Source organism: Anser anser (genome assembly GCF_964211835.1).
Source record: "Anser anser genome assembly, chromosome: 9".
NCBI classification, from domain to species: Eukaryota; Metazoa; Chordata; class Aves; order Anseriformes; family Anatidae; genus Anser; species Anser anser.
In genome coordinates this window covers 26,631,982-26,657,657 of record NC_139729.1, presented here as the reverse complement: position 1 = coordinate 26,657,657, position 25,676 = coordinate 26,631,982, and the positions used below count along the sequence as shown (strand labels likewise).

General features: G+C 43.6%; 3 protein-coding genes across 9 annotated transcripts in view; 1 reads left to right on the top strand and 2 right to left on the bottom strand.

The window, feature by feature from the left end:
• Positions 1 to 6,191: 6,191 nt before the first annotated feature.
• Positions 6,192 to 9,497, bottom strand: ARL14 (ARF like GTPase 14). Its single transcript, XM_083848743.1, has 3 exons — positions 9,381 to 9,497; positions 8,290 to 8,364; positions 6,192 to 7,524 (listed from the first exon to the last, which is right to left on the bottom strand). Exons 2-3 carry the CDS (start codon positions 8,316 to 8,318, stop codon positions 6,795 to 6,797), a joined length of 759 nt encoding a protein of 252 aa, XP_083704869.1. The 5' UTR covers positions 8,319 to 8,364; positions 9,381 to 9,497; the 3' UTR covers positions 6,192 to 6,794.
• A 198-nt stretch (positions 9,498 to 9,695) lies between these two features.
• Positions 9,696 to 15,978, top strand: B3GALNT1 (beta-1,3-N-acetylgalactosaminyltransferase 1 (Globoside blood group)). 5 transcript variants are annotated; one of them, XM_083848741.1, is made up of 3 exons: positions 9,740 to 9,843; positions 11,957 to 12,012; positions 13,164 to 15,978. In XM_083848741.1, the coding sequence occupies exon 3, from the start codon at positions 13,255 to 13,257 to the stop codon at positions 14,212 to 14,214; it is 960 nt and encodes a 319-aa protein (XP_083704867.1). In that variant the 5' UTR covers positions 9,740 to 9,843; positions 11,957 to 12,012; positions 13,164 to 13,254; the 3' UTR covers positions 14,215 to 15,978. The 5 variants fall into 5 exon arrangements, with proteins under 5 accessions (XP_083704864.1, XP_083704867.1, XP_083704868.1 ...); XM_083848740.1 differs by lacking the exon at positions 9,740 to 9,843 and adding an exon at positions 10,476 to 10,494; XM_083848738.1 differs by lacking the exon at positions 11,957 to 12,012 and having other exon boundaries at positions 9,696 to 9,843.
• The window catches only part of PPM1L (protein phosphatase, Mg2+/Mn2+ dependent 1L), an 85,661-nt gene continuing 75,165 nt past the window's right edge, over positions 15,181 to 25,676 (bottom strand). For all 3 annotated transcript variants that reach the window (XM_083848736.1, XM_083848735.1, XM_083848737.1), the window contains exon 4: positions 15,181 to 24,791. In XM_083848736.1, the coding sequence (XP_083704862.1) occupies positions 24,445 to 24,791 (347 nt within the window). In that variant the 3' untranslated portion in view covers positions 15,181 to 24,444. The remainder of the gene's footprint in view (positions 24,792 to 25,676) is intronic.

Here is a 25,676-nt window from a genome sequence, read left to right as displayed (position 1 = left end):
AAGCTTGAAGTAGAAAACAACAGAATAATAAGACTTGTTAATGAGATAATTGTCAGAAATAATTTCCTCAAAATAATTTATCTTTAAAGAATTTTTTTGACAAATTTTTTTGAACATTTGAGTCTATAGAGTTTCGAGTTGAATTGGAATATTTAAATTTTAAGGGACTTAAACCAGCATTTTTGGGATCAAATAAATATTAAAGCAAATGCGTTTCTCTGTTTTGACACACTTCTTTGAGAAAACAGTAAGTTGGACATCACTTGCTGTTATGAAGTTTCTGTTCCCCAAAGTGCTGTAGCTTTGAAACATTCGTCTTAATGTGGAAGGAAATGTACATATTTCCTAGAGTGCAGAAATTAGAATTTAAGAAATTGTCACCATTGGGTTGTAAATACTTCATGTCTGAAAATATCTGATCAATGTTGTAATTAGGAGCTTTGGGTTGAAAAAGTGAGGTACAGATCTGTGACTTAAACATCTCAAAACAGAGAGATCTCAAGATCATGTTGTTGCCATTAGAATTTACAATCAGTTTCAATTTTATTAACTGCAGTATGTCTTATGTGCCACAAGATGTCTCAGTGCAGAAATACTAAACTTTATACAAGTACTTTTACAATATTACTCAATTTAGGTAAGAATTTCCAGTATTTGGCTTGGGTTTTACCTAATACTCAACAGGGGCTTTTTAGTAGCACATGAGAAAGAGAAGTGGATACCTATTTACCCATTAGCAGAGGCAATAAATTATTATTTTAAATGGTTAATGAACAAAATGACTCATTGGAAAATCTTAATTTTAAAAAAGGAAGGGCTGAGAGTATAGCCCTGAGATAGCAGGTGATAGCTGAGAAACATGAACGTTTTCCTATGTAGGTTAAATGGAAAAACAATTTTTAACTACTATATTTCATTTCCACATTTGATTTTAATAAGATGTTACATATTTTAATTAATCATATTCAGGATTAGTATTGTTTGAGGTTGCTATAGGGAGTCGACTGCATAATGTTTTCTCTAAGGTGACATTGTCTTTGGGGCCTAATGTTACTAAAATCTATTAAAAAAATGTCTTTTGCATGTAATATATGTTCAGAGAATACTCGTGTAGTTACATGTATGAACAAAAGTAGGAATCCTTGCCTCCATTAAATGTTTATTTTCAAATAAGAAAATAAGAAAAAAAGAAAGAAAAAAATAAGAAACGGCTTCTTAACATACTTATTACAAGAGCAGAATGGGAAGTTTTCTCACCAATTTTTCTTTTCTCTATCCTTTCCCATTGTGTTCTTCAGCTTATCTTTTCTCACTTCCTCTCCTGCCCAACTTTTTATATACTTTCTCTGTAGCAGACTATTTCTTATTTTATTTTACCTTCTTAGATTAGGAGATAAAATAGAATAATTCAAGCTGTGTTTGTATGCGCTCATGCCGGTGTGCAGCATGTATAAATAACTGATGAATACAAAAGCATTTGTATTGTGAACAGCTGTATACATTTTAGGTACATTGAACCTTTCATTGTAAAGCCTTAACAACGGAAAAAACACGTGAATTCAGTCAAAAGCCATTGCATTGTGCTGCGGGTACGTGCAATGATAGTAGCCAGCGGTGGAGCCCTGGGCATGAGACCCAGCCGATAAGGAGAGTAACATTCATTTCTCAGAGAGCTGCTACACTGTTTACACAAGGCCTTTCCATTTTGCTTTGTATCAAAATGAAAAGAGGGATTTTAGCATGAATCTATGACGGTCCTAAACAAAACTAGAACGTTTCAGAATTATGAATCAGTTAAGAGAAGGCTGCAAGACTGGCTTTCTTTAATGATTAACGTGTATGCCTTAGATAAAGTAACTGAAAACTATTGATTAAGGCACAGTTACCCTTTAACAGCCGAGCGCAGTTGTTAGGGAGATTAGCTTTTCTTTGGATCAATGAAGTTGTTGCTGCATTCTCCAACTACATTTGCTAAAAAGGAAAGGCTCAGGTTTTAGAGCTAGATGATTTATTTAAACTCACAAAATTACGTATTTTAGCCAATGTTCCACAAGATTCGGGCTACTTATAGCAGTCGTATATGGTCCAGAAACTCTTCTCATCAGTCAGGCACAACAAAAAGATGATCTTTGGACCAAAGAAAGCATATTCTAAGGCTAAAAGGGAATGGATGAATAAAATAAGGAGTACAAGGAAATAATAAAAGAACAGTCTCCAAAAAAATATGGTCCAGGGCCTTATCATAAAAGTGTAAGAGCTATTGTCAGGGTTTTTTGTATACATCATGGGAAAGGAGTGCTTTAAGGAAGGACCTAGAAGAAAACAATGACGCAATTTCGTAAATGTGTTTGGTTTATTGTTTCTAAGTATAAGGAGCAGCATGAGAGCACGCACAAAAACACCCAATGAAGATCTAACAAAAAGACCACAAAAACTGTCATCACCACTCTGATAGCTACTGAAGGCCAGGGAAAGTGAGAAAATATCAGCTGTGCAAAGACCTGCAAGTGTCACTGGCAAGGGGGGCGCAGAGGAGACAGGTGAGGGGAGGTGTCTCGATGGCAGCCCAACTTAGCTCTAGACGTGGTACGGTTGCATTGCAAACTGTGAACCAGTACAAGTGGTTCAAGAACATCACAGTTTGAATGCTGTAGAAACTGAAACACAAGGTAAAGCACGATTTGTTAAAATTGTATGCATTCAAAATAAGGTGTGTTTGTAATCGTTACTGGTTCATGAATTTATAATTGCAAATTTTACCTGCAGCTTGGTATGTGCTTTTTAAGTAGGGTCTCCACCCACAAGAATTTGCATCCCGAATTACAGAGGCTTAAATAATCTATTGTGTGATCTGATGAGATATGTGTCCAGAATCCTTATGCCTGGAATACTTGAGCTAATTATAAGTGCAAGAAGTCTAATTGTAGCAGCACAGAACTCTGCATGGGACATTTACTTTGGCAAGAAAGCCTACTTCAAGCAGTTTAATATGCATACGGGGCTTTTAAATATTGTTTTTCTACACATTAGGCTTAGAACTAATATTTGATATTTGAAAGCCTTTCCCTCAGTTGTTTCAGTTAACTTCTTAGAAATGAGGAGGAGATAGCAACAGAGGTGTTTGGAGTAACTTGACCAGCTCTAGAAGCTTGCATTACCTGACACTGAAAAAGCCTTGTCCTGCGTTCCTTCTACATGACACTTCCCTTTGATTCCGCAGAGTATTCGGTTACTGGGAGAGTGGTCTCTCGGACAAAGGAGGAGGGAGTGTTACTATCCAAATTTGTCGTGGTTTCTTATGCTGTTCCCTGCCTTCCCTTAAAACAGCATTTGATCCTATTGGAATTACGTTCAATCAGCTCCATGACAGCTGGTCCAAAACTCAGAAAGCTCATGGTGGTTTTATACCAGGGTCATCTTATCAGTGAATGGTCAGAAGGGCGATTCCCCATATTCTGGATTTGTTAACTTCGAAATTGTCACACCCAAACGTGGCCCCGTGGATAAACTTCTCGAGAGGGGCAGGATACAACATGCCTCAGGATTCACAGATCCTGCCCGTTGTGTTTTGCAATCCATTTATTTATCCAGGGATGGTTGTTCTGTCAACAGAAACAAACAGTTACAGCCAACTTTGTGTAAGAAATAACAGCTTCAGACATGATATCCCCTTTCCAGTCCTGTTCCATTACAGGGAACGTTATATTTTTCAGCTACACAGTCAAAGGCTCTAAAGCTCTCCTTAGCAGGATGAAGCAGCGAAATGCCTTGATAACTTCCTTGCTATTGATTGCACCACGTAATGTGGGATGGGATCAGATATCAAACAATTTCCAGGCTTCCAGCAGGGACAAAACAGTGCCCTGGCGTGAGTATATGCACAAGGGCAGAAGGCACAGATGCTGTGTTCAGTGGCACGGAGGGGGGTCCTGCTCCCTGCCTCTGACAACCGACCTTCATTCAGCACGAGCCCGTCTGGTTGTGGGCCAGGGCAACGTGCCACGCTGGCTGCCAAGCGCGCACAGCTGTGCTCTGCTCTGTATTCCTGCAGAGCTCAGACAGAAGTTGCACTTCCTCTGCACCTCCCTATCCATGTCATAAAACTTTCCAAGGACCTTTACACAAAAACGTGCTGGATATTCACGGAAATGCTTTGCTCCAGGTGCAGGAAGGAAATTTTAAGCAGTGGAGTTTCTATCCACTAACTCCTCATCCTAAAGAAGCCCCCAGGTACGCTCTTTATTCATACAATATAGGAAAAGACCAGCTAGCTCCAGGAGCAGACGAACTAATTAAGTCTGGGCTCTGTGGATTTATGTGCTCTTGTTGGCTCTCTTGCGGCTAAAATGGAACATTTATCCCACAGAGATTAGTCTCTTGTACCTTATCAGCCCTGCCTTCACCGAGGGCACCGGTGTGGTCACTTTTCTCTATCTCACTGATTTTTTTAATTAAACTTTCAGTCATGTAATCCTTTGAGAATCCTTCTCTCTGTCCTAGCTCATTGATATTTAAGGCTTAAAAACTATTCAAAAAGGTAGGGGGCTCCATGGGCAGATAAAATGGCTATGGTTTCTCATCTTTAGGAAAGCTCACAGAAAAACAATTTTTAAATTCTTGATATTCTGTAAAGTGAATGGAATAGAGTCCATTTCCTTTGGAGTGTAATGTATAAGATTTTCTTCAAATCAATGTGAGCGTTGTTTCACCTATTTCGATAACCTGAAGAAGCAACTGTTTGCCTGAAAGCTTATTCTCTATTCTTGCTATATCAGCTGGTCTATATGTTGTTTCTCCCTTCAGAACTTGCTTCTTGTCTAATTAGAGACCCCGGTGCACTCATTAAATCTCTCAAGGGGTATTTCTCCTTGAGGAAGTCCTGAGGCCAGTGAACTAGACTCAGATTTATAATAGACACATGATTAGATTAAACTAGTGGGAGAACTAAATGTACCACACACATGCAAATGTTCATAAATTTCTTGTTCTGAAACAACACATTTTTTATCGCTGAACTGATGGGTTTAGAAAAAATAACATTACCATCATTGCGGACTTTTTCAAAACCTTTTTTGGGCAAGATGATATTTTATATTGACCATAAATCTTCAGACCAAGCAATGGCGAGTCTAAATACTTGCTCCCCTTTTAGAAACGTAGGCTCAACATGACTCAGGATTTAGCCCACAGTAATTACTGTCAGTATTAATAACAGCTTCTGTTGGGAAAGCTTCCTTTGTTCACTGTTACAGCAAATTCACCCGATGACTTCTTGGCTTTGAATAATGTATGCATGAGACAATAGGGTATGTCTGGTGCTTTTCTTGCTGCTTCACCCTTCCGTAGCTTGAAATTCCTGCCTGTTTGTTAGTAAGGACTAAATGTAAACTTCTCACGTGAATTGCTCGACATGGTCATTTGGTCGCAGGAGAGAGGCACACGAGCTGACCTTTGCCACAACTTTTTCGAAGAGCATAATTGGGAAGTTCATTTTGCCAAGGCACAGGGTGACTGAATGACTTGCTCATGGTCAAGGATGATGACAGATGTAGGGGAAAAGAAATCCAACTATCTAAGCAGACATCCTAACCAGTGGAGCATGCTACCTCTGCAGACGTTGCTCAAGAAGGCGAAAATAAATGGGTTGGATTTTCTGGGACCGTATAACCAATAATTAGATGGCCTTTTTTTCTCTTGCTTTTAGAAGAACAAAGTCTATTAACTTCTCTGCCTTAGCATTTAAACTTCTCATGGTTGATACCATTCAATTAGTCTTCTAGTTAACAATCCATTGTTGCTTTAATGGCATTCAGAATGCTAATTCACTCCGCCATGAATCAGTAAATCTCAATGGAAATTTCATTTGAAATTTTTCTCTCCAAACTGTAGGAGTAGAAATTGTAGTTTTGTGCCACTCCTTGTGTCAGATTTAAACAAAACTAAATTTATCAGTAACAAAATTTAAAGCGGCTTCAGTACAGGCAGGACAGGATGCATCAAGATCTATAAAAACTGACCAAGCAGCCTGTCCCTCCATTCCTCGCCCACCACCAGGATTCCTGCGAGCAGTGGGACATAAATAACCAGCGCCTTGCAGCACTGATGCCGTGCTGTCTTCCATAGCTCCGCTGCTGGCTATGGACAGCAAAGCAGCAGTGCAGGAACAAATCCAACCATGGAAACCGGTAGCGGTGACATCAGACCTACACCTTACGCACAGCAGGGATCTCAGTCTAGTCTGTGGCCTGATGAGGAGCAGATCCTGTTTGTTAAAATCCATTCATAATAATTGGTTCTGGAATGCAATAATATCCAAACAAATACTTAAGATTCTCAGGTTCTTTTATACATAATTAAGAGTTTAAACTCTAAACCGACTATATTTTTACATGAGAAATATGTCCACAGGGCACTTTTTACAAAATGACAATTTACATCATGCTTTTCTTGCTGAATGAACCGCTTGGCTATTTTACTTTTTGACAAAATATTTGAAGTAGACATTTTAAGCGCGGTTCACCTTTTTTGTTTCCAATTGCAAAAATTCAGATGGTCAACTCTGCCTTTTTTATCATTCAACACACACTAAGCTGAATAACCCCGAGTATACTATCACTAACAAAATAATGCAGTCGTCTCTCACAAACATCTGCAGGTAAAACAGTATAATTTAAAATAGTCAAAGAGCTTTATAAATACATAGTTACTTATAAGAGTTCTCCAGAAGCAAATATTTTAGTCTGTCCCACAAAATACTTTGAGTAATGTTCATCAAAATCTGACGCTAGAAATTCTTACAGTTTTTCATTTTCCTTAAAACTTGTAGAAAACTCCTTTGATCTGATGTAGTTTTTTGCGAACGCGGTTAGTCTTTGGAGAGCTTCTGACAAACCTTCTCCTGTGATTGCACAACAGGGTTGTACGTACCAATTTCTGTCACAGCAGTGCTTCTTCACGTTGAACCTCCTGGTTATTTCCTCAGCATTTAAAGCTCCAGGCAAATCCTGCTTGTTTGCTAGCACGACAACTGGTACATTTTTTATAGATTCGTTCTTTAAAATGAGTTCAAATTCTTTCTTTGATTCTTCTAGACGTTGCTTATCAGAGCTGTCCACAACATACATGATTCCTTCTGCGTTTTCCAGGAAGTTGCACCAAAGCTGTCTCATTTTTTGTTGTCCTCCGACATCCCAAATTGTCAACGTAAAATCTTTGCCGGTTTCAATCATATCAACATTAAAGCCAATTGTTGGAATTGTTAGAAAATCTTCATTATACTTGAACTTGTACAACAACGTAGATTTTCCAGCAGAATCAAGTCCTAACATCAGTATATTAGCTTGTTTGACTTTGGAGTGTTTGGTGCTCTGGAGGCCCATCTGTGCCGTGGTGTCCTGTATGAAACCTTTACAGGTGGTATTCGCTGTCTTCTGTGCAGCCAAGTTTTTCAGTAAGACTTTTTTCCTCCTCCACGAGATGAAGCGCAAAGAGTAAGGAAGAAGAAGTGGAAGCAGCAGCTTTGCGCTATGAAAAATATTAAAAGCTCTGAACAAATACACTCTGGCTTTTACCAACTTGATAACATGCAAACAGTGTTTATGATGGTGTAATATTCAGTGCCAAGCCTGTGGGTGGAACACCGAGTAACGCACCGATTGGTCACGGAGCCCAAAGGTCTTTGAACATGTTTGAACACTGACCCACACTTAGATGACCATCCTTCTCTAGAATTCAAGAATGCTTTTTACGTTGTAAAATTGTCTGTGATCTGGTTATACACCCCAGCCCCACGGTCCGGGGAACCACCCCCTGTCTGCCACTGTTTCAGTGTGTGCTCAGAGAAAACTGCATTTTTACTGCATCCATTTTGGAGAAGAAACCTAATATCGACATGGGCAGTGAGGAGGGGAAATCTTATAGGTTTGTCTGGACTTATCGATCTGTGAAATGACGAGGTACCTGATTCATCAGTGTATCTCGTCTCCCAGCAATGTATTAATCTCAAGAGGCTTCTAATGTAAGTCTACGTAGGTACATGGACTCAACCAAATCACAATAGCATAGGAGCTTTAAATGCTAAGCACTTAAAAACATGCTCTGCTCTAAAACTGTCTCCCTTTGACTCAGTAAGTTCCCTTCCTGCTCATTCCTGCGTGAATTTGTCTGCCTTGATTACGCTGTTGTAAACTCGGTGAGTTATGTTTTTATGAACACGTCTAACTGCGCCCTGCATGATGGAGACAGATAAACACGGGTCTTATGATCTGATCATTGGTGAGATTCAGCTACCTGAAATCTTCAGCTTCAGAAAGCTTCATTGTGATCTATTCTGTGGTTTCTCGCTGATCCTACGATGAAGATTTCCTTTGAGAAAGGAATAAGAAAGGTGGAAGTAACTGAGCCTCAATCAAAAGATGTTGTTTTTATTATTATTTTTATACTAACATTCTAAATAGTAGATTAAAAAAGAGAAGAAATAGAAAATTTAGTCTAATATTATTTAATTTATGTTAGGTCTCCACTTTTTGACAGCTCCTAGATCTATATTGAGCTAGTCCAATGCATACCAAGTCCTTCAATACTTATTTGCCCTTATAGCCAGATAACTAGTATTTATTAGTATCATTTGTCTTTGCTTCAGAAAGTACATAATCAGCAAATAGATGTAAAGGTCTTCTGGCCAAATGAGCTGCTGACTGATAGGGTAATCATTTTGGTAATTACGACATCGGTTGCCCCGGATATTACACATTATGTAAAAAAAAAGTCAGTCTTGACAGACAAGTTATAAGCTGGTTTCTCTTGAAGCTAAAAGGGTTATACCAGAACTAATTGGGGGCAACAAAAGATGACAGTGACAGACTCACTCTTGTACATTTTTCATGTTTAATAACATACATAGATTATGTATAGGATTTCTTTCAGGAAAAAAAAAGTATTAAACCATGGAAGAAAGTATTGTTGTTTCTTTATAAATAATGTATATGAATTGAAAGATGGAGAGAGAGGCAACTATGCAAAACGCATTGTTAGCACAGTCAAATGAATCATAATTCCCTGCAAAATAGCATGTCATTTCCATGAAATATGGTTATCTTGATAAAGGGCAAAACCTCCCTCCTGCGTGAGCTGTGACAGCGTGGATGGATGTATCCCTGGGTAGTGCTGTGATTTAAAGATTACTTACAGTTCTCTGCCCTGCACGTTTCCTCCAACTCTATTCGATATTTATGGTCTCAACTGTTATTTTACTAAATCTGACTACCACTTTAAAGTAGCGATTAAATGACGTCTGACTTTTTACAAGCAAACTAAACTTATTTCCAGGACAGAACAGCTACTTTCTGAGTACCGTGTGTTTCCACTGTTGTAAACCGTACCTCAGTCAAGCACTGGTTTGGTTCAGAGAAAGGTTTTGTAACTCAGAGCCACTTCTGATGACTTCTTGTGCTCCTTAGCAGCTCGTGCAGCGGTACGCGATGCCGGCAGAGCCGCGGTCACCTGCATGTGGCGTACCATGGCGAGGCCTCTCCACCCGCTAGCAGGAGGCCTGCCGAGTGGCACTGCAGGTTGCATCCAGCATCCAGCATCCAGCATCCAGCATCCAGCAGTCTGCGGCTGGAAGGTTCTGCGGGCAGGGCCGCAGGCTTGAGCCTAATTCACTTACAGAAAGAGCAGGGCTGCAGAGTGCTGACACGCATCCGAGTGCTGCATCCTGGGAGGGTACAACGCTACCCCATCCACCACACATCTTTCAGAGGGCCACGGGCAGCCTCCAGCTGTGGATGCAGAGTGAAACCCGATGCGCTAATCCGGAGCGAACCGGCATCGTACACACGCCCGGTAAGCAGCGGGCTGCATTTGCCCAGGAAAGCAAGCATTCGGGACACTGCGAAAAGCACCTTTGATTTGTCCAAAGGTGTGTTTGCTTTGCCGGGGCGAGGCTGTCTCGCTTGTGGGGCACCCTCAGTTTAAAACCAAAAACAAAAAGAGGGGGGCGGCCGGCCCGCCGGGGATCCCAGCGGGGGCACCCGGCCGCGGACCCGCTGAGGCCCTGGGGCTGAGGGAGCGGCCGCCGGGCTGAGGGGAGAGCGGCCGTTGGGCTGAGGCGGGAGCGGCCGTTGGGCTGAGGCGGGAACGGCCGTTGGGCTGAGGCGGGAGCGGCCGTTGGGCTGAGGCGGGAACGGCCGTTGGGCTGAGGCGGCCGCCCGGCACCCGTCACGGGCGGCGGGGCGGCTCGGTAACGGCGGTGGGGGCTCGCTGCCGGGCGGCTCGGCTCGGCTCGGCTCCTTTCCCTTCCTTTCCCTTCCCTTCTCCTCCGTTCCGCTCCCCTCCCGCTCCCCGCCCCGCCCCGGGCCGGGGCTCGCCGCGGCGGCCTTGCTGTGAGGCGGCGGCCGCTCGCCCGCGGGGAGCGGGCCGCGATGGTGCCGGTCCTCTTCCCCGCCTCGGCTCCCGCAGCTCCTCTGCCCCGCAGCTGGGCGCTGACCTCAGCAGGTAACGTCTGCGAGCCTCGGGTCTGAATGCAAAATCCTGCATCATTATCTTTATTAGTATGAAAATGAAAGTAACCTAACTCTTCCTGCACAGGACGGTAGATTTAAAGGCTTCTGCCTTTGGGCTGCTACCTCTGCAAGCTCTTCATTTACTGAAAGCTCTCCTAGAACCGAAAATTAAGATTGCTCGGACAACTTGAAGCAATAGCAAGTCATTAAAAAGTTATTTAAAGTATTTTTTACAGTATTGTTGTTTTGGATAGCCTGGTATCTTGCAAAAATACCTCTGGTTGCTATCAGTAGTAAGCCACAGGAAGAACTTGAGAAGCCAAAAACTTAAAATACATTTGCAAATGATTTCTGCAAGTTGATTTAAAAAAATCTTTTGTTATACTTCTGGCATTATAACTATAGCAGGTATTTTTAACCTTTAAATTGGTCTACCCATTGATCACTGTTATTATTAGAATTCAATTATTACAATAATTTGCCACCTTTTTCCTGTCAAAAACGCCCACACTAAATAATAACCCAGCTATGACAGAGTACGAGTATCTAAAATTCCTATAGAGCTTGCTCTATAGCATGCTCTAAAACGTTATTGAGTCTTGCCAGGAAGCTGTGAATTCACAAAGAAATGAAACCATTTCCTTGGAAGGACCAGTCCTGACCGTACTGTCATTTAAGCATCTGAGCTAGGAATAGAAGTGGATTTTTCTGTCCAGTTAGGGATTCCTCTTTAATTTGCCCTTTTTGCTGCATGAGTTTGAAGCAGAGTTCTGTGCCAAACACGCTTGGAGGATGACTGGCCTGCATTATGGATTCTCAGCACCACAGAAATAGCTGCCTGATGCTATCGGGTGCGTGGTTTCTGCCCCTGACCACCACGAGAGCCGTGTGTGGTGCACCTGTGCTAGCTTGCAAAGAGGTCAGCGTGTCACTGCAGGAACGCGACCTTGGATGTCCAGAAGTGCTCTCTGCCATCGGTGGTGCTCCTGGCACCTGCTGGCTGCTGCCCTCTCCTTGCCATGGATCGCTGCCTGCCCGCGGGAGCCAGCAGCTCGCCTCTGGCTGCCCGTCCCCGTTTCTCCCTTGTGCAGCTGCGTGTTCCGCCTGGGTGGTAGGCTGGTGTATAAAGAGAAAAGAAGTCAGCACCTTTCTTTTTTGCTTCCCATAAAGCTGGGCAGGTAATACCAGCTTGGAGCGCATACAGGAAAGGGAAATGGGAGTGCTTTGGGGTTCTGATCAACTTCCCTAAGCTACTGGTAGGTTGAACAGTCCTGATGATACTTTCCTCTGCGCTTGCCAGGCTTCAATTTTGTTTTATTTGCGTGTGTTTAATCCATGTGGAGAAACAGAAGTGAATCAACACAAAACTTCGGAGGTTCTGTGTTTGTGTAAGCTAGGGAAAGACCACCATCATGTTAGGAAGTCCTTAATAAAAGTCATCTCTTCACCTGCAGCTCTGTGAGGTACCCTCCGTGAAGGATCGGCTCCTGTAGCACGTAGCGGTTTGGAGGTAATACGTCCTTGAGAGGCATCAGTCTGAAATTCTCCCATTTAAACAGCTTTTTGTGTAAAATTGCTTTAGTACAGTTTAGGTGGTGCATTATGCATCGTTGATGAAATGGAGTCCGAACGCTTCCTTTAGGGAAGGTTTATTTCAAGTCAAGTCACACAGAAATAGAAGGCAGATGGGCTCTGGCAAATCAAATCGATCCAGATTCTAGCATGTTATGTTGGTTTTTTGGTAAACGTTTTGTATCAAGAAAACTCCAAGCTCTGCAGTGATCTTCACAAAGCTAAGTTAACGTATTTCATTGTGCTGTGAGGTTGAACCTTCCACCATCCGTACGGTGTCCTTGCGGGTACTTCACAGTACAGTGTAGAAATGATTTGGAAGTCCCACAGTATGACATAGTAATTATTTTCACTTAAAGATATCGAATACATGTTCACAGTGTATGTAATCTTAAAGAAATATGGCAAAGGTAAGCACTGCTGGATGGAGGGCACAAGACTGGGATTTTATTTTTAAATGTAGCTGTAGAAAGCTGTAGTGGTCTGAGTACCTAGTCCTGGTACTGTACTTATGCCTTCAGCATGGACTCCACTTCAGGCTCAGCCTGAGGTGATGGATGAATTATTTGCCTGTACTTCTTTCCTCACCTGCTGTCTTGGCTGATTTGCTCCATCTCACGAAAACTAGCAGAGCCTCCCTTCCTTAAAATAAACTACACATTTCTGAAGCCTCTGAACATCCATTTGACAAACGCTTCGTAGCCATTAGATTTTGTGGTCTGTATTCCTTCCTCCAGATTGAAATGAGTCGAAGACATTGTGCTGAGAGCTTTCGGCTTTCTTTGGGATCAAAATGTTTGATGAGTGATCTCTTGCCGAGATGTGGTTTATGTAAGGGAAATTTCCAGGGTGAAAACTTAAGAGGTTTCAGTCCATAGCGTACTCAGCAGCAGCTCAGTATTCTGCTCATGCTCGTTTCTGGGGTGCAGCGTTGATTCATGGTGTATGGGATGCTGCACGTGACAGCTGGACCAATGAATCTTGGATGTGTCTTCATTATATTATAGCACACTTCTAGCTGACAAGCTAAGAAAAAGATACTGTTTGAGCAATAGCCTTCTGAATACAACCTCTTCGTTTCTTTTTCAGTAAGAAATGTGCCTCAGAACTTGTGGTGCAGATTTGGAAGGCCACTGATGTACTTCTACAAATCAGTTACTGCCTAGTTCCAGTAAGTGTCATGCATGTGAGACTGTTACAATGCATTTTCTTGCTTCTTCTCATATTTTCAGTCATAACAATGTGGTACATCATGTTTTCTTCAAACACTGTGATTGAACATACAAACACCATGTATTTCTATGAATATGAACCGGTTTACAAGCAACCGTACCTCTTCACGTCACGGGAACACTTGAAATGCAAAAACATAAATCCATTTCTAGTCATCTTGGTGTCTTCAAGGCCTAATGATGTGGAGTCAAGGCAGGCCATAAGGATAACATGGGGATCTCAGAGCTTCTGGTGGGGACATCGGATTCTAACCCTGTTCTTACTGGGTCAGGCAACTGAAAGAGAAGACAAGTCTGCAGCACTGTCAGTAGAAGATGAAAGCATCCTGTACGGTGACATAATTAGCCAAGATTTTATGGACACTTACAACAATCTTACCTTGAAAACAATTATGGCATTCAGATGGGTGACTGAGTTCTGTCCAAATGCTAGATTTGTCATGAAGACTGATTCTGACGTCTTCATCAACACGGGTAACTTAGTAAAATTTCTTCTGAAGCTCAACTCCTCAGAAACTATTTTCACTGGTTATCCTTTTATAGGTAGCTTCGCCTACAGAGGCTTCTACAAGAAAACATACATCTCTTATGATGAATATCCTTTCAGTTTTTATCCTCCGTACTGCAGTGGCATGGGTTATATATTGGACGGAAACCTGGCTCTGAGGGTTTATGAAATGATGAGTCATATCAAACCTATTAAATTTGAGGATGTTTATGTTGGAATTTGCTTAAATATACTCAAGGTGAATGTCTTCATTCCAGAAGAACAACGGTTCTTTCTTTATAAAATTAATTTTGATATCTGTAAGTATAGGCATTTGATTGCAGTACATGGCATTAAGCCAAGGGAAATGATCCAGTTTTGGCAGGATTTGTCATCCAACACTTCAGTTACTTGCCTTTGATTCTGTATAAATGTACATGAGCTTAAACCTGTACCGTCTTAAACTTTGAATTGTACTGCAGAAGTGTTCAACTAACGCACAGGGCCACACGAAACAAGAGCACGGTTGTTGAGCTGACTTTGGCTGAAGGACAACTGTGCTGCTGGGGGAAAGCTGCGATGGCAGCATTTCCCTGGGACATTCTAATATTCTTAAGTGAAAATATCAGGAATTCGCAAAGCACTTTTCCATGTGTATATCCTATGCATGCAGGATGCTTCGGAATACGCTGTCCTGTCTTGCTCTGATGCTTCTGCATGCTGTCTGCTGTAACCATGGGATTGCTGCCTGAATCTCCTTGAATGTATAAAATGTCACAGGGGTTATGTTTATGCCAAGAAACTAGCTTGGAAGATGCTTCTCAGGGTACTGCCTAACTTGATTTCTTTTGTTGTTTTTGTGAACTGCATCATCCTTGGCTGCCTTCAGGTATTTGTTCTCTGCCCAGCACGAAACTCGGAGCTGCCTTCTTATTGACACATACTGCCTCTGTAATCGTTCTGAGTGTTACAGGGCTCTGGATTTGTGGGGTGTGCAGAAGCCAAGGGGAAGGTCTGAAAATGGGATGCACTCTGTGTGCATGTGTACGTATATTTATATACATGTAAAACAGAATTGATTTGGTGCCTTACAAGTAGCATTAGTAACGTTCACAGACCATTAGAGGGCTGGCCCCAGAATACTCCATGTGCAGTTTGGGCCCGAGACATCCCTAACGCAGTGGTATCATCAGGTACCGCAGACATCCATACACGTGTGTATGTGTGTGTGTGCTGATGCATCCCGAGGGGTACTGGAACGACACTTCACATCCATTCAAAACTTTATATCCATTTCAGAAATAGTCTTCTTGCTTCGAGTTTTAAAATGAGAGCAGTATGAAGTTCTGGGCTTCTAACGTAAAGAAGACAAAGTGTACTGTATCTGTAAAGATGGGTATTCTAATCACTTTATTCATATCGGCAAGACCAAGGTTTCAGTAGTTTACACTTCTAATAGACAACAATACAGAATTTGCAATTACATTAACATAATTATTCTAGACACATCTACTACACAGCGGAGACTATAGTTACATCCTGTACATCTAGAATGACAGAGCACTGCCACTTTATTTGTACTACAGCTAACGGGTTATGACATATTTACATTTGGCTGTCTTTCAGATAGTCTCTTAGAGACAAATTAGAAGAGGTACAGAAGCCTCTGGTACCAAGACTGAGGTTTCACCAATGTTTTTGTTACGCTGTGGTTATGGTCAGTATTGAATTCTGCTGCCTTTTCAATAACTGTACATAGTTTTATGATGGAAGTATAGGACTTTTTTTTTTTTATATATATAAAAATGATGTATTGGGGAAAATACTGCCTAGACAAGTATTTCAGATTTCAGTGTTCTAAGAATGTGTGCTAAGAGGGTCAAAGCTTTTCAAAAATGCATATATATTTTTGTTAAACCAAATAGCTAAAGATACTGCATTGCATAACTGAGGAAAGAATGCTATTGTAGCTCCCGAAACAGAGGTAAAACTACAGCTATTCCTATTGTTTTAGGATCCGTTATTTGATTGTTGTAGAACTGTGGTCAGATCCTGAGAGCTCTGTGAAAAATGGTTAACTTGCTCTTTGATTGTTTATACCCCTAAATAAAAAAAAAAAGCGTTTTTTTTTTAAGCCTGCCAGGTAAAATGTTTAGAAATAAATTGTTTGTCACAAGAACACTGATACTACAGCATAGTTTGTATTGCTTTTTCAAAAAAATGTGGTTATGAAAGACTATGCAATCTTCAGCAGCTGGGTAGATAAAGCAGACAGCGCTCCTGGTGAGAGAATAAAAACCAGTACCCGGGATAAATGGCTGTGCAGTGCTGCAGTAAAACTGTGACCGCCACCGAGCAAGGTAGTTTTATATTTGCACCCCAGGATGATAATGCTGATCATAGATTACAAGGCTTTTGCTTTCACAAACGCAGCTTTATCACACAGTGATCTGTTTATGCCACCTGAAGTTGTCATTTAAAGGGAACGTCAGTTCTGCAAGAAAGTTGCACTGCAAAGTTATTCCCAATTCTGCTTTTTTTTTTTTTCCTGAAACGTATTTCCAAATCTAGTTTGTATTTGAGTCTGACCTTATTATTGCTTAAAAGGCTGGAAAAACACACAACTAAGCTAATGTTTCTGCTTAAAGCAAGCATCAGGAGAGTTTCTAGAGTGAGCAGCCATGCAACAGGTAAAAGAGCTTAACACAGGGAACTAATACAAGCATTTAAATCAGTGGTGGGCCCAAATTTTATAGCATCTGCTTACTGAAAATGATGCATAAACCACAGGCTAAGATTTTTCCAAATCCTAATATTCTTTTTACCGTGCACGCAGGTGGCTCAGAAAGCCATATTAACATAAAATGCCAAGCAGTTACGATGTTGATATGAAGAGTGTCAGACTTTCTGTTTTGAAAAGCCTGATAATCCATTGGTCAGAGATGTTTGGGAACGACTTCAGGGTGAACAGCAAAAGGTTTACAGTCTGACATTTCAAGCCTGTCTTGCCTGTACGTTGTTTCAGAGAGTTCCTAAGTCAGAATGCTTCTGTGTGTTGTGTACGTTTTAGAATAAACAAGTTCAGTACAAGCCACGAAGTGTGTGCTGCAAATTCGGAGGCGTTATTCCCTACAACCAGCTCAGTGTGAGAGCACACAGACAGGGGGGCACATCTTCCTAGGTTTTATGGTACGCTCTCTAGTTAGTACTAAAAGATGTCAGTGCAAGCGGTAAGTAACTCACAAATGGATGTACAGTAAATGATGTAATTTCATCATATTTAAAACAAAAAACAAAAAACTAGAAGCTGCTTGGACGTTAACCGACCAAAGTGACACCGAATTGCTGATGCGCCTACCAGGTATGGGTATGTTAGCGATGGTGAAGGCGGTGGGGAGGCAGAGCTCTCTACTCCCTGTTTTTCATCTATTTTTGTCTGACCAATGTGTACCACTCTGGTCATTCATTAAGTTTGCTGTGATTTGCTTACAGTAGGGGGGTTGGGGAAAGAGATGGAAAGCTTTCTGCAGTCTGACTGTTAAGCTGGTCGAGTTGTAATGCAGTTACTGGGTGTTGCACATTAAGCTGCAAGCCAGAGCCAAATGAAAGGGCTCCATGTAGGAAGGAAAGCAAACAGAGTTAAAATGGAGCACGGCAGATGGTTTATTTGCCTGTTACGTGCAATTGAGTCCTCATTTTAAAGAAACCTCAACCTGGGAAAAACAAACAGAAAAAACATATTGGGTTTCTGAAAATCATAAAGACGCTTTCTTTCACAGGACTTAAAGCACAGTCTGAGACACTGCTGTGCCGTGAGTCTTAGCTAAAGGCCCTGTCCACCTGCAACTCGTATGAGGAAACATTCTATCTTTTGTAGGACAGTTTGTCTCAGCTGCACTTATGGGCCTGAACTTAATTTTCTTGTTATAAAATAAGCGTTTAAGAACACAGCGCTCACCCCAGGAGACCTCTCCTGAGCAGGTCTGTGTCTCAGCACTGTTTACCTCCGGCCTTCCCACAGTTGCTACGCAGCACGTTCATTTTCCAGGCCACATTAATCCAAATGACCCGAATGAGGTTTTTTTATAGTGTGAGTGACGATGCTGCGTAGATGTCATAAGCATCCCAATCTGCTCTCTGACCTGGGGTGACACAGCCCGTGTCCTCGCTGCTCCTCTCGGCAGTGCTGTGTGGTGGTCCTTCAAGTAAGAGGGAAGTGTAGCCTCTCCTGAGCTTGCAGTAAAGATGCAATCTCAAAAACACGTGTCTTTGTGAGAAAAAATGTTAAAACAGAAGCCTGAAGAGGCTTTTATCTAAGAGAATACAGTGACGTTGTGCTAAATGGAAGCTGTCTTTCACCAGGACAAATTGCTTAAGCGTGGTGGTTTTATCTTGTGTGTTGTGTAGGCTGTTCTCCAATAAACATCTGCGCTACCCATACAGAACTCCCACTGTGCAGTTCATTTTCATAATGAGATAATGATTTTTTCTTGGTCATTTTTTTTGAGAGCACTTCCAAATGCCTTGGGTAGAAGTGGTTTTGCAGGCACTCAGTGTAATACTTGTGCGATGCGGCTTTAAAGTTGTTCTTGTGGCCCCTGCCCCTGTTAGCTTTGTCCTTAAGGCTAGCATGATTGTTACAGTTTGACATGTTGAAGGCAGGCAGATTTGAAATGTACAGAAACGGACGTCATTTGTAAATCCAGTACGTGCTAACCACTGCAAGAAACAGTTTCTCAAGGAGCAGTGTAATGGCTCCGTACAGAGTGGCACTAACTCCAAAGAACTTTTTCCAAAAGCAACTCTTTAACATAACTCATTTTTTTCTTACCCGAAGGACAAAGTTTAAAAATCACACGGGGACTTTGGCAGTTCTGGTGTGAAAGTCTGATTTCATCGGCAGATGAAGCCAAGTGAGCGCATGGGCAGAGGCACAGGAGCAAACTCGTGCTGCTTTTGGCCAACTGACTGTCAGGGGGTCCTGGAAGCATGGGGGCACAGGCACAGCCTTGCTTGCTGGGGGCGCTGAGCAGGTATTTGACACACAGCTTGACTTCGTGACTGTTCTCGTAATTACCAAGCTTAAAGCACACGCAGTTAAAGTACAGTTTTGTCTGCATTACCCTCATGCCCCTGAACACAGTGTAGGAATGGGCAGAAAGCAAGGTTTTTCAGTCCCGTATTTTCATTTCTAAGGCGTTATCATTGATTACTTACTTAGCTTTGCTGTATACAGGCTGAAAAAGATTTCTGAGCACCTGTGTCCCAAGAGGTACTAATGGGTCTGCACAGGCTTAAACGAATGCACGGCCGGTCCTTTAAATGCAGGACGAAAGAGCTTTATTTCCCTATTGCTCAACCACCTCAGTTTGTCCTTAATGCCAGATATAGGAACTGACACACTCATAAAAGTGGATTTCAAAACTTCAGTCCAGAATTGCTCTTGATGTCAGCCTCTCTATTTATGGTTTTAGACAAGCTCCAGCTGCTCTGACTGCACACACTTTGCTTAACAGAGCAAAGTACGTCTGCAATGTTACGTGTAACTGGGCACAAACTGAAACCTGGGACCCCTGGCTACCTGGGGGAAACCAAAAACAGCTGCTTACCTGAGCCTGTCAGTACTACATAAATACAAGTAACTCAAAATTCAAATCAATATTAGCTTAACTGTATGTATCTTACTAGATATGAGTCCTCAGAAAGATTACGTTATAAGCACATTGATAACGCTGAGGGGCAGCAGCTCTGGTCCGTACAGCTGTCACACTTGAGCAGCACGTTCTCGTTTTCTTCATCGTGCAGTTCTGTACAGCCAGATCTCAGGATGGAGGCCGAACAAACTACTTTAGAAAATGAAAGGCTGATGAGTTGTGGCTTTTTCCTTTGATATAATCATTTACTAAATGTTTCTCTGCATACTTTTGCAATATATTAATACTATATAAAGCCAGAATGTCATCTATTCTGAGAAGCAGCTGAACAAAACCTTTTTTTCAAGATTCAGCATTAGTGGTGACGTAGCAAACACTGTTAGTTCAAGCTGATGCAGTGTTCTTGTACTAATTTCTGTATCCTAAAATCTTCACAACTTTTTAAATTTTACCACGTGTAAATGGTATAACACCGTAATAACACTAGCAGTAGTTTTTGATGCTGACCTTATGTTTACAAGTCAGTAGACAATTCTTCATTATGTTAGATGGCATTCACTTTATTTGTATTTATCTAAACACTGATCAGTAAAATGGATTCGTTCGTTTCAGATTTAGTACTTGTAGAAATGCTAGGCCTCCAGTGCTGCTGCAGCCCCCAGAACGTTATCTGTGACCATCCGTCCCCCGAGACAGGATGGCCCTGCCCTGCCGCCAGCACCGGGTGCCCACCAAAAGCAGCGGCACAAGTTTCATGCAGGACTAGCGATGAGCTCTGGAGCCCTCTAAGCTTGGGCGCTGTCTGAGCGAGCTGCACTCGGGCAGACGTTTGGAGCCCGCAGACAAACACCGGCAACGCGGCCACCGCTGTCGTGAGGGCACCCACACGGGGTAAGCTGGCCAGGGCTGCAGGGCGCGATGCTGCTCTGCCAAACTGTTTCAGGCACCGTTGTAGCACCGGCCTGTCTGTGCTGCTGAGCCCTGCTCGTGCTGCCCTGGCGGTGCTGGGAGACAGCCTGAGAGAACGGGCCTGCGTTAGCCGCCCGGGGAGCGTGCACAAGGGACAAGGGAGCCTTAAATCACATCGTCCCGTACGTGTGTGTGCCCGTCACTGCCTGGGCCGTGTGCCTGGGCCGACCACGAGGCGGAGCTGTGAGACCACCCCGCACCGCTGCCCCCGGCCCTGGCCCTCCCGCGGTGCACAAGGAGCGGCAAACGGCGAGGGTGCAGCCGGTCTAAAACCGTGCCCGTGTGTAACGGCCCCCCGAACGGCGGCGTCTTTAGGATATACCACAGGATCAAACTGCTAGTTTATAGCAGCACTGGGAAGAGCCTGAATTACTGAAGTACTGGATAGGATGACTGATTACAGGCACCCTTTTCAGATTGGACCGTACAAAAGATGCTCTTTGGCAGCAACTTAATACAGCAGCTGTCTGCCAGTAGATGCTCTTGCCTGGCGAACGGATGTCGCTGATGGAGCTTAACTGACAAAAAACGTCCATGAACACCTAAGGCAAGGAGGGAGCTCTGCGATGTCTGCGGGCAGCTCTAACCAAAGCGCGCCCCAGCCCCTTCTTTGGGCAGCAGCCGGGGTGGCGGGCGGGGGTCCTGCCGCCCCGATGCTGTGCCACGTCCTGCTGCCATGCCACGTCCTGCTGCACAGCTCTGGCACACGCGGGGATGGTTCTGGCTACGTGGCTGGGAGCTCCTTCCAGATACAGGATGTACGATTAAGGCAGGAGAATCAGGCCCTAGATCTTTTAGGCTGTGTAAGCAATACGTACGTTACTTAATCTGGTCACCCAGCAGCTAGCTGCATGTGTCACAGCAGAACTTGGCACAAATTGGCACGACCGGAAAGCTGCAGAGAGCTACAGCTGGGTTAGCAAACTGAGGAGACGTCTGGCAGGGAACGTGGGCAGGCACCGCGCCTGGACGAGGAAGACTGCACGAAGCCTCCATCTCCACTAGTCCTTCATCTAAACCTAAAGCAGCTGTTACCAGTTTTTTAAAAGTAAACCAAACCAAGACAAAACAACAAACGCCAACAGCCTTACCGGAGATCCCTGCCGTAACACCTGTGGACCGGAAGGGAGCTGCTACAAGGGCGGGAGTGTTACGGAGACAGCTGAAGGGGCTGGAGCAACCACTGCTGTAACTGCAAACGCTGAAAGGGTGAGATAGAGCCAATTCAGCAGCTGTCGGGGCAGCCACGTGTGTGAGTGAATCCTGGCATAAATATCCAAGCAAGCCTGCAGGACACTTCTGTTTTGTGCTGCGAGTTTTCTTAAATCCTTCAAGCAAGCCATGTGAGAGCTTGCTTTACTCCCTCCCTCAGCTTCCTATGGCAGCTACGGGACTCTGTGAAGGCACGCGTTTCCTGCCACCTCATTTCCCAGCTATCTCAAGTGCTAGAGCACCCAGAAAGCCAGCCGTGCTCAAGAGGTCTGGAATTCCTCAGCAACGCTTGCTAGCCTCAGGAACGTGCGCTGCAGAGAGGTACGTGCGCTGCAGAGAGGTTTCCTGGCAGCCATAAGCTTCTCACTGAAGTGGTGGTAGTCTACAAATTTCTTTTTGGAGCTGCCCATTGTTCCGCTTCCAACTTCTCAAATGCCCGTGAAGGATTGGTAGCTCTGTCACTGCTGCACAAGCCTCTCTGCTTTAGACTTCCGCGGGCTGCTAGGTCCAATTCTTCTTTTCTCTGGACAGCTGTTCTGACAAACATCCAGTCTCTGTTCTACACAGAAAAGCCAGCACAACAGAACCATCACCTGTGAAGGAGAAAGGAAAGGCAAATGCTCCATGCACCATGAGCTCTGCCTAGAGCCCGGTTTCGATCCTGCTGCTGTAGCATTATGATGTGATTAAGCAGTCCCTTGAAAATATCACCCGAGGTTTTCACTGCGCAGCATTTGACCTCGAGTACTTCTTCAAAATAAAACAACTGAGGTATCCTGCGATTACGAGCATTTCCTGTTACCCATTCAATTTAAATGCAAACTTGCATTTAAAATTCCCTGAAAGCTGTTCTTCCTGTTCGAGTGTTTAAGAACGCCCGAAACCTTCCATCCTCTGGGGCAGGGCTGCTCAGGCTGGTTTCAGAGCACGCTGGACACTTCCGTACTTCTGTGTCTCACTAGCATGCTTTGTCCTCTACTCGGAGCCAAGAGGCTCTACTCGCAGCTTTGACCGAGAAGAGGCTGGTAAGGGCCATGTGTACAATTTGGAGAGCACTGGCAATAGCAACATCTCCAGCTAAAAACTGTGATTATCTCCAAACAAACTCAAGAATGGAAGTTTGGTAGGAAAGAGCTAACCTAGGAATAAAAATGAAAAGACCAAGATGGGAATTCCTTCTTGCACAGAAAGCAGAATTTGTGCTCTCATCTTTGTCTTGAGAGACATCCTACCTGCCAACACAGCCACAACAGATCACAGCGTTTTGGAGACCTGCAAGCCACTTTCCCAGAACATGCTTTAGGGCGATAGCTTTTTGTCTAATTACTTTGTATCCTCACCCAAGAAGCAGACAGTGTTAGTCACTCTGTAACTACAGCCGATGGCCCTGGTTCAGCCCAGGACGCAATTAGGGAGAACTTCCACTACCTCCAAGACAAGAGACGCCGGCGGATCATCCAGGAGCACGTTCCGAAGGGAGGGAGGAGTCCCAGGGGACATGATACAGGTACACAAGCCACCCAAAACGCTAACATCTGACTCGGGCCCCGACTCTGTTCCCCTGACACGCGCTGTCCTGTCATGCTGCCACTGCTGCCACTTGTTCATGAAGCAGCCAACTAAGTTACCAGATGGCACACTTAGAATGCCATTGCTTAAACTTACAACAGTCACAGATTCCAAAATACAGTTAAATATTGAAAGTTAGATCTAAAAATATTTTATCTAGATTTATCACAAGCTTTCATCTCAACAGTGCGACGACACTGTTTGGCATTAATACATTATACCAGAAAAACATTCTAAAGAGGCCTTCCCCCAGATTAAAACCACAAATTAATCTGCGGTGCTACAAAGAAGTCTTTAAGAGGCGCGACTTCCACCTAGGTAGCTCTAAGGAACTTCTGCTTTGATTAGTTCTCCGAACAGTCACTAATGAAATGAATTTTATCTTGCATTGTTTTCTTACATGCTTATGAAAAGTCCATGCGAAAAAAATAACAAAAAGGTGAGTCTCAGCGAATGACAGTCATGCTGCTAGCACAACAGAGCTTTTTTTTTTTTCTTTCTTTTTGATAGAGAAGGTGACAGACCTCAGACCGCCAGTATCCTGCTGGACTTTAACAATGTGGCATAGAAGAAATGCTGGTAAAGCAATGCACGGCCTGAACAAGCACGTGTCTTCGGGTAGCTCAGTACCTACACCTCACCGCGTGCTCGACAGGGGTTTATTTAACGGGGGGTGGGAGGGGGAGCAAAGCGCGAGCCAGCTGTGTGACAGCAGGGTGACAGCTGGCTCCTCGTCCTCCTCCAGTAACAGCCCGACAATCACAGACCTCCTCCAACACAACCTTATCGCTGCAGATTAAAAAGAAAAGAGATGAGAGACATTAGAGCATCGTTCTGAAAAGTCACACCTACAAGTGAAAAGCACCATCACTGCTACCACCTGCTGTTAGCAGCAGCGCTGCCCTGCCCCGCTGTGCATCTCAACAAACCTCTATTAGAAATGAGAGGTAAAAAATCAAGTGAAAAGCATACGCAGGATTTTTAAAGGAAATTCTGAAATGGAAGATTACAGTTAGCTTCTAAGGAGCAGCAAGGTCACAGGAGACGGATACGTGTGAACGAACTTAATTCTTATAATCACTCAAAATGTGTTTGTTGTATTGCTCCTTCTGTTAAGCAAAGAACAAAGACCAGAGGGATCTGTTCTTTTTGTGGAGAATCTTAATGGTATTTACTAGAGCCTTCCACTATGTTTAAAATGTAAGAGTTTGTTTTAAGTTCAGCGTGAGGCAGAGAACCACTGGTAATTATTGTTCTTCTGTTTTGCTGCTATTCCTGAACTTCACCACCATCACTGTTATATTATCAGGGCACCCTCTGTAAAAGGACTGTAGAACTATACTCTTTGCACCAAAGTGCGGTTCATCCAAGCGTTCCTTGATGAATCGGACAGCCTCCTCGTTGCTGAAAGCATCCCACAGACCGTCGGATGCCAGGATCATGAACTCTGGCTGCAGTTTGTCCAGGTCAAAGGTGAGGATGTCGGGGTCAGGAATGACAACATTCAGGTTCTTCAGAGGGTAATCCCCCAACGAGCGGGACATGGCCAGGATCCCCTGAACACGCCACGAGCCATTAAAGCTGATGAATCCACCTGGAGAGAAACACAAACAGTGTTAGAACCTTCCCTGACTCGCTGTCAGATCCACCCAAAAATTCGAGATGTGGTGTCCTGAGGTACATCAGTGTTACATATCTCAAAAAACAGGAGATGTCCTCAGTAAATGCCCCAGTGCTGCAACAAAGAGCGGGACTGTGCCCGCCTGCTCGTGCTGCTGGAACAGCTGGAGCACACGAGTGGCTGCGCTTTTCAGCGAAGCAGCTTTGTAGTCCCCAGTGAGACTGCACCGTACTGAACGCAGACGGGTGTTCCTGTGCTGCACAAGTTTTTGTTTGGCAAGCCTCGTGGTGATGTTAGAATGAAAATACTGAAAGCGAGTCTTTATATTCTTGTGTCAGTAAAGCCCTCCTTTTTCAGTGAAGCTCATGTTTCCCCACCTCAGAAGATCTCTGAAGGAAACATAACAGTGACAACACCTGCAGCAGGACCCAAATCTCACTTAAGGCATTAGGAAAGAAGCAAGTGCAAAAACATTTGTAGGCTCTTCTAGCAAACTGCCCCGAATGAGGTGTGTCAAACCCAGAAAAATGTTGTGAACAAAGCAATCACAAAATTTTAGGCTAGAAGAATGCAGGGTGGGATCTGACTGACTGAGACCATCACCACGATTAAGGCTACTGCCAGTTGAAAATGTGTCACAGTATTTGGAGGTTGCTCATAGTAAGATGGGTTTTGCACTGATACCAAAGACTGATCCAGCCAGCGCCTGGCCGGTACACAGCCCGACCGCCTTAGGAGGGGAACGACACAGCGCCTCGAGGTCACAGCAGAATGGCAGCACCTTCAATTTCACGTGTGTGCGTTTGGGTGTCACTGTCTGCAGCGATGCACAGCAGGATTGCCTCCAGCTTAACACGA